This window comes from Bos grunniens, chromosome 12, assembly GCF_055505025.1.
Source record: "Bos grunniens cultivar Pamir isolate PY7600 chromosome 12, Bosgru_T2T1.0, whole genome shotgun sequence".
Lineage (NCBI taxonomy): Eukaryota > Metazoa > Chordata > Mammalia > Artiodactyla > Bovidae > Bos > Bos grunniens.
In genome coordinates, this window is record NC_141176.1 from 16,501,238 (window position 1) to 16,518,479 (window position 17,242).

The 17,242-nt window shown below is 43.6% G+C and overlaps 1 protein-coding gene across 2 annotated transcripts in view; it reads right to left on the minus strand.

Moving 5' to 3' along the window:
• Nucleotides 1-5,739, minus strand: part of CPB2 (carboxypeptidase B2) — a 58,512-nt gene extending 52,773 nt beyond the window's left edge. The window contains exon 1 of one of the 2 annotated variants that reach the window (XM_086328945.1): nt 5,600-5,739. In XM_086328945.1, the coding sequence (XP_086185071.1) occupies nt 5,600-5,673 (74 nt within the window). In that variant the 5' untranslated portion in view covers nt 5,674-5,739. The remainder of the gene's footprint in view (nt 1-5,599) is intronic. The other variant, XM_086328946.1, reaches the window with a different exon arrangement.
• Between the last annotated feature and the right edge of the window lie 11,503 nt (nt 5,740-17,242).

A 17,242-nucleotide genomic window follows, 5' to 3' on the forward strand; every position in this document is an offset into this window, starting at 1 on the left:
CCTCTAAGAATATGATTATGCTGCTCAAGGTCTGTCCTGTGTATGGTTTACAGGGATGGTTCACACTTGCCTTAGCTCTGAAAGATTGTTTTGTAATTTAAAAAGCTGGTGAGATGCCTCTGAACAGCAGAACATAGCCCAAGGCTGCAATTTTGTTTTCTGCATTACAGCATTTTAAAGCTACTAGTGCCCTGTTCTCTAAGATGAAAATAATATATCAGTGGGAGCTAAGTGAAAGAGAACAAGCTGGTCTCCAGGTGGCAGATAGTATATGAAGTCAACAGAAGGAACACTTCCTCTCGTCTATTAATAATTCAAAAGCCCTCTAATCCTCAACCCTTCTTCACTCTCCAATTCGTTGTCCTTCTTTTCTTCCTACTTCTTTTCATTTCCTCTTTCCAGATAAATAGCCTCAGCTGACTGCCTGCACTTAGGTAATCAGAACACAATGCAATTAACGACTGTTTACAAGATTCTTGCTAGTATTTTATTTTTACCCTTTATAGTGTTTGGCCTTTAAAAGCAAGTGAATATGGAGACCTTTTTTTTTTTTTTTTTTTGGCTGCCTTTCTCTTTGGCATATGGTATTTATGCCTTTAAAACTTTTTTTGTTTCCGTTCCAGAGCATTTCACTGATGAGATTTATCAAAACACACCTACAAATCAGCCACTCAGACATTGCCTGAACACTAAGCATTATTAGGAAAATGATCATGCCAAGAAAACGATAACAAAGAGCAGGTTTAGAAAAAAGCCAGACCTCTAGCTCTTTTTAGGAGGTGTTATATATTTTACCCCCAGAAATAATTCATCCAAGTCTGTCACCCTGAATAAAATTAGATTTTTCTTTTAGCTTCAGTAATAGACAATTCCTGGAAGAGTGATGCTCAGAAACATTTGGTAAAAAAAATTATTTTTACTCAGAATCAAGATTTGTGATTTCATTTCTAGTGGAGGAATGGAACCCAAGAATCAGATACGCATCTGCCTACAAAGCTGCAGTTCCTCCCTCCCCCAATACTTGGGGACCTGCATGGTAGGCACAAAATATTCAGTGTTGTCAATATAATATAATTTGATTAAGATATAGTCATAGTCTCTTCCCTCTTTTCAAGCATAAGTATCAATCACACTCTTGAGAGTCCCTTGGACAGCAAGAGGATAAAACCAGTCAATCCTAAAGGAAATCAGTCCTGAATATTCACTGGAAGGACTGATGCTGAAGCTCCAATACTTTGGCCACCTGGTGTGCAGAGTCGACTCATTGGAAAAGGCCCTGATGCTGGGAAAGATTGAAGGCAGGAGGAGAAGGGGATGACAGAGGATGAGATGGATGGATGGCGTTCCCGACTCAATGGACATGAGTTTAAGCAAACTCTGGGAGATGGTGAAGGACAGGGAAGGCTGGCTTGCTGCAGTCCATGGGGTTACAGAGTCAGACACAACCTAGGGACTGACCAACAACCAATCAGATGTTAAAGTATATGGTTGGCCATAAGCTTTGTTTGGATTTTTTAAAAACATCTTATAGGAAAACCTGAACAAATTTTCTGACCAAACCAAAGCAAAAAAAAAAAAAGTAAGAACAGCCATGTATGAGGGAATTTTCCTCATTCATTTACTACTTTCTTTCAGTGTATTTCTTTAATATTTAGTCCTACTGAACTATTATAAACTTACTCATTTTGTAAAAACATGCTCAAGCTTTGGTATATCTTGCTAATGGCTGTCTTACCAAGGAGTTAAGTTCACTCTAGGCTACAGATGGGGGTCTGTAGGTGAGCCCACCAAACTCTGCCACAGCCAGCGGTGATGATGCTTGTCCTAGGCGGGGCTGGGCTGGGCTAAAAGTGTGAAGTGAAGTGAAAGGGTTAGTCACTCAGTCATGTCCATTCTTTCCCCATGGACTATAGTCCACCAGGTTCCTCTGTCCATGGGATTCTCCAGGCAGGAATCCTGGAGTGGGTTGCCATTCCCTTCTCCAGAGGATCTTCCTGACTCAGAGATTGAACCTAGGTCTCCTTCATTTCAGGCAGATTCTTTACTGTCTGAGCCACCTGAGAAGCCCTGAGGTCACCCTCATACCTGCTGCAGTAGACCCCCAACACTAGCCCGTCTCCCAGGCTACCTTCCAGACCAGCCGTCTGTGCCGTCTCACTGTGACTAAATCTGACCTCTTCAAATTGGCTCTCTTCCTAATTTCTGTAATTTTTAGAGGCAGTGCTACGCAGTAAAAAGAGTTGAAATGATGAAAAAATGGGATTGAGTCCAAACTGTACGTTTATTGCTTGATATGGGGCCAATGTTCTTCTCCCAGGAGGCCTATTTTCCTCCTCTGTAGAATGTCAGGGAAACTATCCCTGGAGTGGAGGATTTGGGGGGTTTAACAGGATAACATTCCCAAGGGCCTATCCTAGTGCCTGGGACAACACAGAAGCTAAATCCTCGTGCACTTCCTCCCCTTTCCCTCTCTGGGAATGATGCTGCCGTTGCCTACAGTATCCAGGTTGGATGTGTTGATAGCAGTTCTTCTATCCCTCTCCTTTACCCAAGTAATATCCAATTACCTGGATAAACTATATCCTTTACCCAAGTAATTCAATATTCAAACTAGCAAGAACCTTAGAAATCATAGCCATCTCATTTCTTGATACTACATAGAGATATAAGGAACCAATTACCCTAGCAATTTGACTTCTGTGTCAATTTCTTAACAATCCTTCTTTGGTGGTGGAATTTGTTACTTGACACTTGGTGATCAGAAAAATAAACCCCATTGAAAAATGGGCAGAAGACCTAAACAGACATTTCTCCAAAGAAGACATAGAGATGGCCAATAAATACATGAAAAGATGCTCAACATTGCTCATTAATAGAGAAATGCAAATCAAAACTATAATGAAGTATCACCTCACACCAATCAGAATGGGCATCATCAAAAAAAATCTACAAACAATAAATGCTGGAGAGGATGTGAAGAAAAGGGGACCGTCTTGCATTGTTGGTAGGAATGTAAACTGATACAGCCATTATGGAGATTTCTTTAAAAACTAGGAATAGATCTACTATACGTTCATGCTCAGTCGGTTCAGTTCTGTCCTGCTCTATGACTCAGCAACTCTGCTGCTGCTGCTGCTGCTAAGTCGCCTCAGTCGTATCCAACTCTGTGCGACCCCATAGACGGCAGCCCACCAGGCTCCCCGTCCCTGGGATTCTCCAGGCAAGAACACTGGAGTGGGTTGCCATTTCCTTCTCCAATGCATGAAAGTGAAAAGTGAAAGTGAAGTCGCTCAGTCGTATCGGACCCTCAGTGACCCCATGGACTGCAGCCTACCAGGCTCCTCCGTCCATGGGATTTTCCAGGCAAGAGTACTGGAGTGGGGTGCCATTGCTTTCTCCACCAGCAATTCTACTACTGGGCATATACCCTGAGAAAACCACAATTCTAAAAGACACATATACCCCAATGTTTATTGCAGTGATATTTACAGTAGCCAAGATACGGAAGCAACCTAGATATCCATTGACAGATGAATGGATAAAGAAGTTGTGGCACACTTAAATAATGGAGTATTACTCAGTTATAAAAGGGGACAGATTTGAGTCAGTTGTAGTGAAGCAGATGAACCTAGAACCTCTTATACAGAGTGAAGTAAATCAGAAAGAAAGAAACAAGTATTGTATGTTAACACATGCATATGGAATCTAGAAAACAGTACTGATGAACCTAGCAGAGAACAGACTTAGCAGACACAGCAGGGGAAGGTGAGGGTCAGATGAATTGAGAGAGTATCATTAACATGCTGCTGCTGCTGCTGCTAAGCCATTGCCTTCTCCAATCATTAACATATATACACTATTATGTGTAAGATAGATAGTGGGAAGTTGCTAAATAACATAGGGAGCCCAGCCTGGCATTCTGTGATGACCTAGAGGGGTGTGTTGAGGGGAAGAGGGGAGGCTGAGGAAGGCAGGGATACACACACACACACACACACACATATTTAATTATGATTGATTCCTGTTGTTGTATAGCAGGAACAACACAAAATTGTAAAGCAATTGTCTACCAACTAAAAAAATAAATGAAAAATTTAAAAAGATAATTCCAAAGGAAATAATATCAATTTTGAAAAGCTTAAAAACTCCACACCCTCTCCAGCATTTATTATTTGTAGACTTTTGGATCGCAGCCATTCTGACTGTTGTGAAATGGTATCTCATAGTGGTTTTGATTTGTGGGAATGCAAACTAGTACAGCCACTATGGAGAACAGTGTGGAGATTCCTTAAAAAACTGGAAATAGAACTGCCTTATGATCCAGCAATCCCACTGCTGGGCATACACACTGAGGAAACCAGAAGGGAAAGAGACACGTGTACCCCAATGTTCATCGCAGCACTGTTTATAATAGACAGGAAATGGAAGCAACCTAGATGTCCATCAGCAGATGAATGGATAAGAAAGCTGTGGTACATATACACAATGGAGTATTACTCAGCCATTAAAAAGAATACATTTGAATCAGTTCTAATGAGGTGGATGAAACTGGAGCCTATTATACAGAGTGAAGTAAGCCAGAAGGACAAACACCAATACAGTATACTAACGCATATATATGGAATTTAGAAAGGTGGTAACGATAACCCTGTATACGAGACAGCAAAAGAGACACTGATGTATAGAACAGGCTTATGGACTCTGTGGGAGAGGGAGAGGGTGGGAAGATTTGGGAGAATGGCATTGAAACATGTGAAATGTCATGTATGAAACGAGATGCCAGTCCAGGTTCAATGCACGATGCTGGATGCTTGGGGCTGGTGCACTGGAACGACTCAGAGGGATGGTATGGAGAGGGAGGAGGGAGGAGGGTTTATTTTTAGAAATTTTTATTTGTAAAAAAATAAAAATTTAAAAAAAAAAAAAAAGAAAAGCTTAAAAACTGACTAGTTAATAACAATAGTGTGTCTAGCCTCAGAAGTATTTACATCATGTTTATATATGCTAGAGTACTTTCGAGTGGTTTATAGTAGAAAGTCCTAAGGGAATCACTCTGCCAAGCAAAATAAGAACTAGATATGTTCACACATGTGTTCTTATGCCACACCTGTTCTTCCTTTCGTGTTCCATGCTGAACACCCACGCACAGCCCAGACCTCCAGTGCGATAACTTTACCCTCTTCCCCTCCCAGGTTCCATGTACGAAAATAAATAAATCATCCGCAGTCAACACATCATATATGTGGAGACAAGAACAATATAAATCATGTGAAGTGTTAAGGTACAAGTAGTTAAATACTTAAAAAAAATCAGAAGACTCAATTTCTTTAATTTGCATAGCTGCTGAATATACATATCATTCAGAGTTTTCTCAGTAATAAAACTAGAGCCAGAAAAGAAAAAAAAGACCCTAGATCTAGTGAGAGCCTTATTGTACTGAAATCTACAATTTGGAAGAGCAACATATGGAAAGTTTCAGGAAGAGGTGACCTTCAGACTCGAATGTTTTGCTCCCTAGCCCAGGGCACTGACTAGATTCCAGGAGGGTCAAGCAAATGGGGAAAACAACCCACCACCACCTAGGAGCCCAGCGGATTACCTCTGAAAGGCGAAGGCATGCTCCCCACAGAACAGGACAGTGGCGACAAGGACTCCCAAGCTATAAAGCTTCATCCCCACAGCAACTCGCTATAAAACCAAACTCTCCGAAGAGAAGGGTCCAGATAGCTGGTTACACAAGAGCCTTCTTTACACACTGGTTAAACTGTAATGGCCTGTTCCCTCTTGTTTCTGTGATCAATCGACCTCACTTCCATTTCCACCCTCAAAGAGAAAGTACGCTGAGTTGTTATTCTCCGTGTAAACTATCCAGAAAGTCTTCAACTCTTCAGGGGAGATGAGCCAAGAACACAAAAGACCGTAATGTGGCGGAAACGTGTCTGCTTTGTTGAAGAACCATAGCCATAGAGTATTGATCCCTGGATCACAGCCCATGCTGGGGGGGGTCCCCTGTGGAATACTAAGGAGGTCCTCCCTCGCTTTTGTCTTTTTCAATATTTTCAACCTAGGCGAAAACACCGAAGGTGAGTTTTTCAAATTTATGACTGAGAAGAAGCACTTGTATGGAAGGTTATAGTATTTCCCTTTGGAGATCCATGGCCTTTCATGCTTTTAAAGTGTGTGAGCGTGAAAGTCGCTCAGTTGTGTCTGACTCTTTGCGACCCCATGGACTATACAGTCCATGGAATTCTCCAGGCCCGACTACTGGAGCGGGTAGCCATTCCCTTCTCCAGGGGATCTTCCCAACTCAGGGATTGAACCTAGCTCTCCCGCATTGCAAGCAGATTCTTTACCAGCTGAGCCACCAAGGAAGCCCCCAAACCATCATCTTTGTCTTGGCATGCTGAGGTCTGGGTTCATTTCTTAGCATTATCTTCAAATACAATAATCCATGCTCTGTGTCTTGTTTAGACTCATACTCAATTGAGGTGGGTTTTTTAAAAATGTCAATAGCTATGTAAGTATTTTCCAAGTTTTGCAACTGGCTCTTTTTCACATTTATCCATGTTGTTTTTACATCTGCATTTTAAAGTATCACTTAAAATATTTTATTGTTCAGTAACCAGGTCATGGAAGCAACCTAAATGTCCATCAACAGAGGAATGAATAAAGAAGCTGTGATGTGCATATACATCACAGAATATTACTCAGCCATAAAAAGGAATGGAATTGTGCCATTTGCAGAGATGTGGATGAACCTAGAGTCATACAGGCTGAAGTAAGACAGAAAGAGGAAAACAAATGTCACACATTGAAACATATATGTGGAATCTAGAAAAATGGTAAAGATAAACTTACTTGTAAAGCGGAAATAGAGACACAGACATACAGTACAAATGGATGGATACCAAGGGGGAAGGAGGGGTAGGACGGATGGATTGGGATTGGCATATACACACTATTGATACTGTGTATGAAACAGATAAATAAAGTAGATAAGTAATGAGGTAACTGATGAGACTGTATAGCTCAGGGAACTCTACTCCGTGTTCCGTGGTGACCAAAATGGGAAGGAAATCCAAGGAAGAGGGGCGACATGTACGTGTGTGGCTGACTCACTTTGCTGTACAGCAGAAACTGACTCAACGATGTAAAGCAACTATATGCTAATAAAAAATATTTTATTGTTCGATTTTTTATGAATACTGTTTCTTCAGAGCTCTTGCTGAGAATCGTCAGAATACTTATCTTTAAGTCTGTTCCAGGCTGCTCTAGAAGTTTAATTGTATTGGGGATGATTTTATGCTCTGGACTTTGGTTTTATTGGCTGCCTCCCTTAGCATTTGATTTCTTCTGTGTTTTGGAACCTGGGTTTCTAAACTCATTTGGAAGCCTTTTGTTTTCTTTTTCTGTCTTTCTTTCTCTTTGCTCACTCCTCTCTGCTTTGCACAAGTCTTCAAGAAACCCCTGGGCTTCCAAAGGTCTCACAGCGGTTTTCAGAGTCTCTATGCCATGGTAACACTGTGACCTTCAAAGATCCAGTAATCAGTCATGTGACATGACTTAGTCACTGCCTTATTTACTCCTGGTCTAGTTACTTTTTTGTCTCCTACAGACCAGTAGCCATTATAAACTGTCCTAGACAGCAGTGGGCAATGTCTTTTAAAAATTGGGGTACATACAATGAAATACAGATATTAAGTATATAGTTAGAGCTTCCAAAAAACACATACCTTGAGTAACCCACACTTCTGTCTGGTATAGAAAATTTTCATGACTTCAGAAAAATTTTGCATATTCCTTCCAATGAATTACTACCCCCCACCCCAACAATAGCTGCTCTGATTAATTTTGCCTGATCTAGAACTTCAAAGAATCATATGTTGTCCTAGTTTCTTTGGGCTACTGAAAAGAAAATACCATGGACTAGGTGGCTTAAACAATAAACACTTTCTCACAGTTCTGGAGAGTGGGAATCCAAGATCAAGGCACAGAGTCAATGTCTGATGAGGATCTGCTTCCTGGCCCCCTTCTTGCTGTATCCTTCTGTGGCAGAAAGAAAGATGGAGAGCTCTCTGGGGTCTCTTTTATAAGGGCACTAACCCCATTTATGGGGGCTCCACCATCATGACTTAATCATCTCCTAAAGACCCCCACATCCAAATACCATCACACTGGAGCTTAGGTTTCAACAAGTAAATGAGGGGCAGGTCGGGGGCAGGGACACAAACATTCAGTCTACATCACGTGGCATGTACTCTTCTGGGTTAAACTTTCTTCACTCAGGGTATTTAAAAAATTCTTTCATGTTGCTGCATATGCGAGCAATTCATTGCTATTTATTGCTGAGTAATATAACACTGCTTATCCATTTTCCTACTAATGAACATCTGAGATGTTTTCAGCTGGGGACTACTATGGATAGAGTTGCTATGAATATACCTGCACAGAGCTTTTTTGATGGACTAATGTTTTTGTTTCTCTTGCATAAATATTTGGGAAGGGAACTGCTAGGTCAGAGATGCTTAGTTTTACAAGAAACTCCACTGTCTTTTTTCAATGGTTGTATCATTTTACATGCCCCCAACCATATATTGGACTTCCCAGGTGGCTCAGTGGTAAAGAATCCCTCTGCAATGCAGGAGAACTGGGTTCGATCCCTGGGTCAGGAAGATCCCCTAGAGATGGAAATGGCAACCCACTCCAGTATTCTTGCCTGGAGAATCCCTGTGGACAGAGGAGCCTTGCAGGCTACAGTCCATGGGGTCTTAAAGAGTCAGACGTGACTGAGTGACTGAACAATAACCACCACCATGTGTCAGAGTTCTAGTTGGTCTCTATCCTTGTTATTTGATGCAGCCTTTTTCATTTTAGCCATTCTAGTAAGTGCACGGTGGTGTCTAGTTTGGGCTTTAAATTAAATTTCTAAGACTGATAATGTTGAGAAACTTTTCTGTGCTTATTGGCCATAATTATATGTGTGTGTGCGTGTGCACGTGCATTCCAATTGTTTGCCAGATTTTTAATCGGATAGTTTGTCTTATCACTGATTCGTAGGAGGTATTTATATACTCTGGACATCTATGGGTGCTACTGGAATGGGTTGGAATCCTGGAATGAGTTGCCATGCCCTCCTCCAGGGGATCCTCCTGACCCAGGGGTCAAACCCAGGTCTCTTATGTCTCCTGCATTGGCAGGTGGGTTCTTTACCGCTAGCGCCACCTGAGAAAGCCCTGGACATCTATCTATGCTGCTGCTGCTGCTAAGTCGCTTCAGTCGTGTCCAACTCCGTGCGACCCCAGAGATGGCAGCCCACCAAGTTTCCCTGTCCCTGGGATTCTCCAGGCAAGAACACTGGAGTGGGTTGCCATTTCCTTCTCCAACGCATGAAAGTGAAAAGTGAAAGTGAAGTCGTTCAGTCGTGTCCGACTCTAGTGACCCCATGGACTGCAGCCTACCAGGCTCCTCCGTCCATGGGATTTTCTAGGCAAAAGTACTGGAGTGGGGTGCCATTGCCTTCTCCGACATCTATCTATATGACACCATAAAAGGCAAAACTGCAGATACAGAAAATAGGTTAGTTGTTGCCAGGTGTTGAGACTAGGAAGGAAGTGATTAACCTATGAAGAGGTACATGAGAACTTTTTGGAGTAGTGGGAAAATTCTGTGTTTTGATTATAGTGGTAGTTACACAATTGTGTACAGCCAAAATTCCTCAAATTTCCTGACTTAACTCTTAAATATATTGAATGAAGAGCGAGAGAGACAGACAGAAAGAGAGAGTGAAAACACAACAGCTTTATCAGGAGGACTCCATCCACCCTAGCTCACAGACAAATCTCTTAGCTTCTCAGAGGTGCAGTTTCCCCTTCAGAAAAATGAGGTTAATGATAAGCTATCTCTGAGGACTATTGTGGGAATTCAGAGGTATCTCATCTGAAAGTGACTGGCAAAACGGGTGTTCAGTATGTCCCAATCATCAAGAAAAAGGTAAGTCAGGAAGGGAGCTGATAGGGGCCAAAGTGTTCTCTGCCCAGAGCTTTATCCAGGTCATGGTGACCTTGGGGACAACTGTCCTCACCTTTTGCTGCTCCCAAAGAAAGGATGAGACACAGCCCCAGAAGCCAATCTGGTCCTGGGGGATTGATTTCAATGAATCATGCCCCCTGGGGCCCAGCTAATTTGTATATTTACTCTTGAGTCAATTTGGAACACTAGATGGCAAAAATAATACAGCAAGTGTTTCTTCAAGAGCTGTAAACTTCTGTTTTGGGGGCTTCCCTGGAGGTTCAGTGGTAGAAAATCCACCTGCCAATGCAGGAGATGAAAGAGGTGCAGGTTTGATACCTGGGTCAGGAAGGTCTCTGGAGTAGGGAATGGCCACCCACTCCAGTATTCTTGCCTGGAGAATCCCACAGACAGAGGAGCCTGGAGGGCTACAGTCCATGGGGTTGTAAGGAGTTGGACACGACTGAACGACGACAATAACAACCATGATCCAGCCTGGCCTGGATTTGGATATGCAGCTCAGGCGTCCTGTTAGGTAATCACTGAGAGAGTCAATTAATTTCATGGCATTTTATCATGAGTTCAGGTGCAGCTCAATTTACAAGTTTTCCTTTCAAAATCATTCAGCCATTAAAGCTGCATAATCTTAGGAGGTTTGGAAGACACATAATTGATAAATGTTTTTTCCCTCCACGCACCCTCTCTCATGTTTATTCATGCAGAGCGAAGGTTTTATAATTTACACAAAGGGCTGGTGTATCCAGCCCCCTGTGTTTCTGAAGGGGAGGAAAGATGATGCCATTCGGGAGTCACTGAAGGAGATTTGAGGCTTGAAGGCAGAGAACTCCATCCCAGGTTCTGATGCTTTGGCTGCAAATACTGAGTTGGGGACTTGTGGCACCACGATTGTTACCCAAACAATAGATACCCAAACAGGCAAATGCTTGTTGGCTGGATGGTTAAATTGTGAAGAAAGCAGGGTTTGTCCTTAAAACACTTTCCTTCCCTCACTCCCTGTTTCTAACCATTGCTCCTTTTTATTGGTCTCTCTGCTTTTTAAAGATGCGGTAGCCCATCAGTCCTCAAACTTGACTGCCAATAAAAGCCATCTGGACATCTTTTAAATATACAGCTGCCCTGCCTGCCCATCAGATCAATTATATCAGATCCTCAGAGGGCAGGGCGTAAACGCCAGCATCTTATAAATCTCCCAAAACGATTCCATTGTGCAGCCAGGGCGTCAAACAACTGGGCTGGACCAGTGCTTCTCCAGGGGTGGCCTGGGAGTCCCCTAATCTCTGAGGATATTTGGGGAAAATGCAGACTCTAGGGCCCACCAGCCCTCTAAGCACTGACTCTCATGGTAGGATCTGAAACATTTGCTTTAAAACTCTCCAGGTGATTCTCAAGCATCCTTGAGTCTGATAATCAGCCCTACTCCTTGGATTTTTTTTTTTTTTTTTTGATGTGGACCTTTTTAAAAGTCTTAATTAAAATTTTTACAATATTGCTCTGCTTTATGTTTTGGTTTTTTGGTCGCAAGGCAGGTGGAATCTTAGTTCCCTGACCAGGGATCGAACCTGCACCGCCTGCCTTAGAAGGTGAAGTCTTAACCACTGGACCACCAGGGAAGTCCCAGTCCATCTCTTTCTCATGAATCTGGCTCTCTAGTCTTTCAGTTCCTCAAAAGTAACCAGCTTCTTCCATCCTCTGGACCTTTGCATATTATACCTGTTCGATCAGAAGGCACTTTGCTGTCTCTTTGCCAGTAGGAAACTGGCAAATATATCAGTGACGGAGCTCTCTCTCCAGAAAGTCACTGTAAAGTGTGGCTTTTGGAGGAGAAAAGAGTAGGCACTGAAAGGCCTCGGTCCCCTCCCCCGGGGACAGTTAGGTTTACTGTCATCCAACTGGCACTGGACGTCATAGAGAGATTGCTACAGAGATGGTGGGAGAAAAGTCAGCAGGCTTGATGCGGGTATGGAAGGAACATTACATACAAGGGTAAGGAAGGAGAAAAGACTTAAGTGACGTGGCACCAAGCGGGTGGGAAGCGATGGAGCGGTAGCTCTGGGCAGCCAGTAAGCGAAGCTCTTCCAAGAGACACCTTAAGGGTACACTGCAGGACCAGGGGCATGTACTCTTGGAGGCCTGGGGGTGGGTGTCACCAAGAAGAAAGGGACGAAGGGGGAGAGGGACAGCAAAAGGTAAGGCTGAGCGATGGGGGCATACCTAGGTGGAGGGCAGGACCACATCGGCTACCTCACATGGACAATGATGATGGGAAAATGTTGGGGGAGGCCTATTTTAATCTCTCAAATCTAGTGTAATTGGGAAAGGATAATTTAACATTGGTTAACATTTAGCTGCCTATCAACTGTAGATCTTTTAGGAAGGCTTCTACTCTTAGGACTTTCCTGGCGGTCCAGTGGCTAAGACTCCGTGTTCCCAGTGAAGGGGGCCAAGGTTTGATCCCTGGTCAGAGGACTAGATCCTGCATGCTGCAACTAAGAGATTTGTGCTAAGTCACTTTAGTCATGTCTGACTCTTTGCTGTGAACAGTAGCCCTCCAGGCTCCTCTGTCCACAGAGATTTTCAAGGCAACAACACTGGAATGGGTTGCCATGCCCTCCTCCAGGGGATCTTCCTGACCCAGGGATGGAACCCGCATCTCTTATGTCTCCTATATTGGCAGGCAGATTCTTTACCACTAATGCCACCTGGGAAGTCCAAGAGATCCCACATGTGGCAATGAAGATCCCACGTGCTGCAAGACTCAGCACAGCCAAATAAATAAATATAGATAAATAGATATTAAAAAAGAGAAGACATCTCTTTCATGACAGTGTTTCTCAAACTTAAATGAGAAAACCCATGGATTAACTGGGAATCCTATTAAACTGAAGATTCTGATACATTAGGTCTGGGGTGAGGATGAGATTCTGTTTTCTAAGCAGCTTTTGGGTGCCCCTGGCCTGAGCCTCAAACTTCGAGCAAGGAGGTTTGAACATTCTGACTCTTAACAGGGGGCCCCTGGTCTAGCCCAGCTCAACAATGCTGCCAGCCAGATCATTAACTCTTATGCTGTATTGCACAGAACTTTAGAATTAAATATTTGCATGCATTTCTAATCCTTTAAAAAGTTATTATTCCAAAAATTATATACAGTAACTCTTTATTAACCAAAATGCTTATTTAAATGGAACTCTCCAGTTTTTACATGCCTATTAATATTGGATTGGCCAAGAAGTTCATTTGGGTTTTTCTGTGAGACGGTATGGAAAAACCTGAATGAACTTTTTGACCAACCCAATATAAAAATCCCTGCCATTTTCCCAACCTGTCCCTGAGTTGTTACAGGTGAGATTGTGGGTACTGACTGGTTTATCTGTGTTTTTATGCTGGACCTAACATGGATTACTAAGTATATGTAGACATTAGACATGAGAAAACATTTACACAATTTACTTTTTCCTTTTTTTTTTTTTGGTCACCCACGCACAGTCTCAGTTGGTAAACTCTGTTTTACAAAAAATGGGGAGAGACAACATTGTGGAAACAGCGGTCCTTGGCAGCTGAGAGTTTAATTATTGGAATTTTATTAGGAAACTGTCAGAGGAACTAGATTTCACAAGAGGCTCAGTCAGCACCGCTGACTCATGCGGAGCATCAGCTTCGGTTATGGGATCACGGGCTGGCAGAGACGTACCATGTCCAACTCCCTAAGCAGTGCCAGCATTTAATCCGAGAGCACTGCACATCCTGGGGGCGGGGGGCAGAGAGCAAAGGTTGACGACAGCTCTACAGCTGCTGACTGATAAAAGGTAGAGTAACTGCAGGGAGAGTGGGCCTTGGAGCCACCCAGGTACACCAGGAGTCCAAGGGAATGTCTCTTCTGTATCAAGGATCAGTCCAAGATGGGCTTGTTTTAGGTGGACTGAGTTTCCTTACTTTTTACAATCGAGACCACAACTGTGCTCTAAATCATGTCTCACTTTTTTGCGACACCATGGACTGTAGCTGGCCAGGCTCTTCTGTCCATGGAATTCTCCAGGCAAGTATATGGAGTGAGTTGCCATCTCTTTCTCCAGGGGACTTCCCTACCCAGGGATTGAACCCCTATCTGCTGCTTTGGCAGGCAGGTTCTTTACCCCTGAGCCACCTGGGAAGCCCGTGTGTGTTTAGGTCGATAAAATCACTAGATTGGCTGAGACTTGAAAAGCCCCTCTAGTCCAGAGCATTGCCTCAGCCAGGCTCGAATGGCATAATTTCCAAACAAACAGGAATCCATCCCTTTTTAAACACTCTGCCGAAAGGTCTGTTTCGCAACTCTTCTCCCAATAACTTCTCTCTGCTTGGCATCTCTCACAGTCAGGAAACACTCGTTTATGTCTAATACAAATCAACTTTAAAAAGTTAACCAGCTCTCATTAAAAGTCCAGTAAGTCCTTGGTATTCCTGGGGACATGAGCATGACGGGGCATGGTTCCTGCCCATGTCTCACTAGTTAGAACTCAACTCTTCTGTAAAAGGTTGCTAATCTTTCCTTCAGAAATAATTTCCCCCCTGAACCCCTACAGGCTTCCCTGGTAGCCCAGATGGTAAAGAATCTGCCTATAATGCAGGAGACTTGAGTTTGATTCCTGGGTGAGGAAGGTCCCCTGAAGAAGGGAATGGCAACCCACTCCTGTATTCTTGCCTGGGGAATCCCAAGGACAGAGGAGCCTGGCGGGCTACAGTCCACGGGGTCATAAAGAGTTGGACACAACTGAAGCGACTTAGCATACACGCACATAAGCCCCCATATTTCATTTATAAATTTGTTATAGCAGGGATCACATTCTGCTTTTGATTACATCTTCCCCGTGCATATGATCTCTTTGCTGGATTAACCTGCTTTAGACAGAAAATGGAGACGATGGGAGGGGTTCAAGCCATCCTAGCTCAGGGCTCTTTGTCAAATACTTTGAGAAAACTTCAAAGGAGGATTTAAGCGTTACTTTCCAATGTTCAATATCTTTGCCAGAGCAGAAACTTGATTAAGTACCTGTTAAATGAAAATGAATGTTCCAAGCACAAGAAGTGGACACAGTCTTCACTGTGGCTTTATTTGCTGTAGCAAAGGATGGAAGCAACCTATTCATTTATCGGCCACTGGTTAGATACAGGTTGGCACAGCCATATGACAGCATACTATGCATCTGTTGAAAAGATTGAGGCAGGTCTCTATCTGCCAACATGGAGCAATCTCAAAGGTACGGTGTGACGAAAACACACAATGTTGTGTATGGCATGATGACATTTCCAGTAAAAAGATGTGTGTGTGTAACAAGAGCACAGAATGTTTCTAGAAGGATACAAACTGAGGGACTGGGACAGAGGGAGTGGTGGGCTGATGAACCAGCCCTCAGGGGATAAAAAACCCTATCTGTAGAGTCTGATTGTTTCTGTGGTGTAAATACCCTCATCCTGGCCAACTTCAAAATAATACGGTCTGACAACTGGAGCCAACTAGAACCAATATGAGCTGGCTCATAGGGGTGGGAAGGTGGCAGGCTTTCCACTATAGAGCCTTCGGTACAATTTTACTTTCTGATATCATACTTGGATAGACTAAAATGTTAATAATAAACTCTTAAATTTTGAAAGGACTTCCCTGGTGGCCCAGTGGCTAAGAGTCCATGTTCCCAATGCAGGGGGCCCACATTCCACCCCTGGTCGGGGAACTAGATCCCACATGCTGCAACTAAGAGTTCGAATGCCCCAACTAGAGACCCCTTATACTGCAATGAAGACCTGGTTCAGCTCAGTTCAGTTCAGTTGCTCAGTTGTGCCCGACTCTTTGCGACCCCATGAATCGCAGCACGCCAGGCCTCCCTGTCCATCACCAACTCCCGGAGTTCACCCAGACTCACGTCCATCGAGTCAGTGATGCCATCCAGCCATCTCATCCTCTGTCATCCCCTTCTCCTCCTGCCCCCAATCCCTCCCAGCATCAGAGTCTTTTCCAATGAGTCAACTCTTCGCATGAGGTGGCCAAAGGACTGGAGCTTCCACTTTAGCATCATTCCTTCCAAAGAAATCCCAGGGCTGATCTCCTTCAGAATGGACTGGATGGATCTCCTTGCAGTCCAAGGGACTCTCAAGAGTCTTCTCCAACACCACAGTTCAAAAGCATCAATTCTTCGGCGCTCAGCTTTCTTCACAGTCCAACTCTCACAGCCAAATAAAGAATTTATCTCAAAAAAATAATCCTGAGATTACATGGGTTAAAAAAAGAAAGGTAACTAGTGGGATGTCCACTAGAGTGAAAAAATAAAAAAAGGAACTAGCATTAAAAACCTAAAAAAAAATCTTTTAAGAAAAACTGTCCTGCTTTGATTGCTATATTCCATTGCCTTCCAGTCTGCAAGACTCTAGTTTTCTTCCCTTGATAGTATTCTGCTTACCTGTAGCTGTTCAGTCCTCCTGGTCAGGACCTATCAAGGCAGTCTTACATACAAAAGACAACACTTAGCCCTCTCGATATGTAGGGAAGACCACTACCTTGAACGTGTAGAAGCTGCAGGAATATTAGGCCAGAAAAGAGCCATCTCCAAAGACTGCTGCTGGAGGAGCCGGGACACACAGCTTAAGCACAAGAGCCCAACTCTGCAGCGGCTGTGTGGGTGAGGGACACCTCGGGAAGTCAGGATGTGACCACGCCAAACAACAGCTTACCCGAGGGAGCCAGTTACAGCAGAATTCTTCAGCACTCTGAGCATCCTCTGCAGCATTCTGCAGCATCACCTCTACCAGCCAGTGTGAGGCCCAGACTAGGGAGGAGACGCCAGGGACCGCCAGCCCCAAAGATTCCTCCTCGAATCACTTAGAAGCCCTTTCACACCAATCCCCAAGTCTGGCTTTTGGGCACAAGTGGGTTCCATGTGTTTCTGAGAATTTGTGTCTTACCTTTCATTTTGACCTCCTAGTGGTCTGACTCCCGCCAACTTACTCTTCAGCTTTCAGCTAAAATATTTCTCCTTTGGGGGTTTCCTCTGTTGTAAGCCCCTCTCACCCTGCCCTCATCAATTACTCATAGCACCTGGCAGTGGTGTGTTTTTCCTGATCAGTCTCTCTTGATCAGCTGAGCTCAAGGCCTGCCTCATTTGCGGGCATATTTCCCAAACCTGGCACATGTAGGGCCTCAGTGCATGTTGGCTGAATGAATAACTCATGAAACCTTCAGAAGACG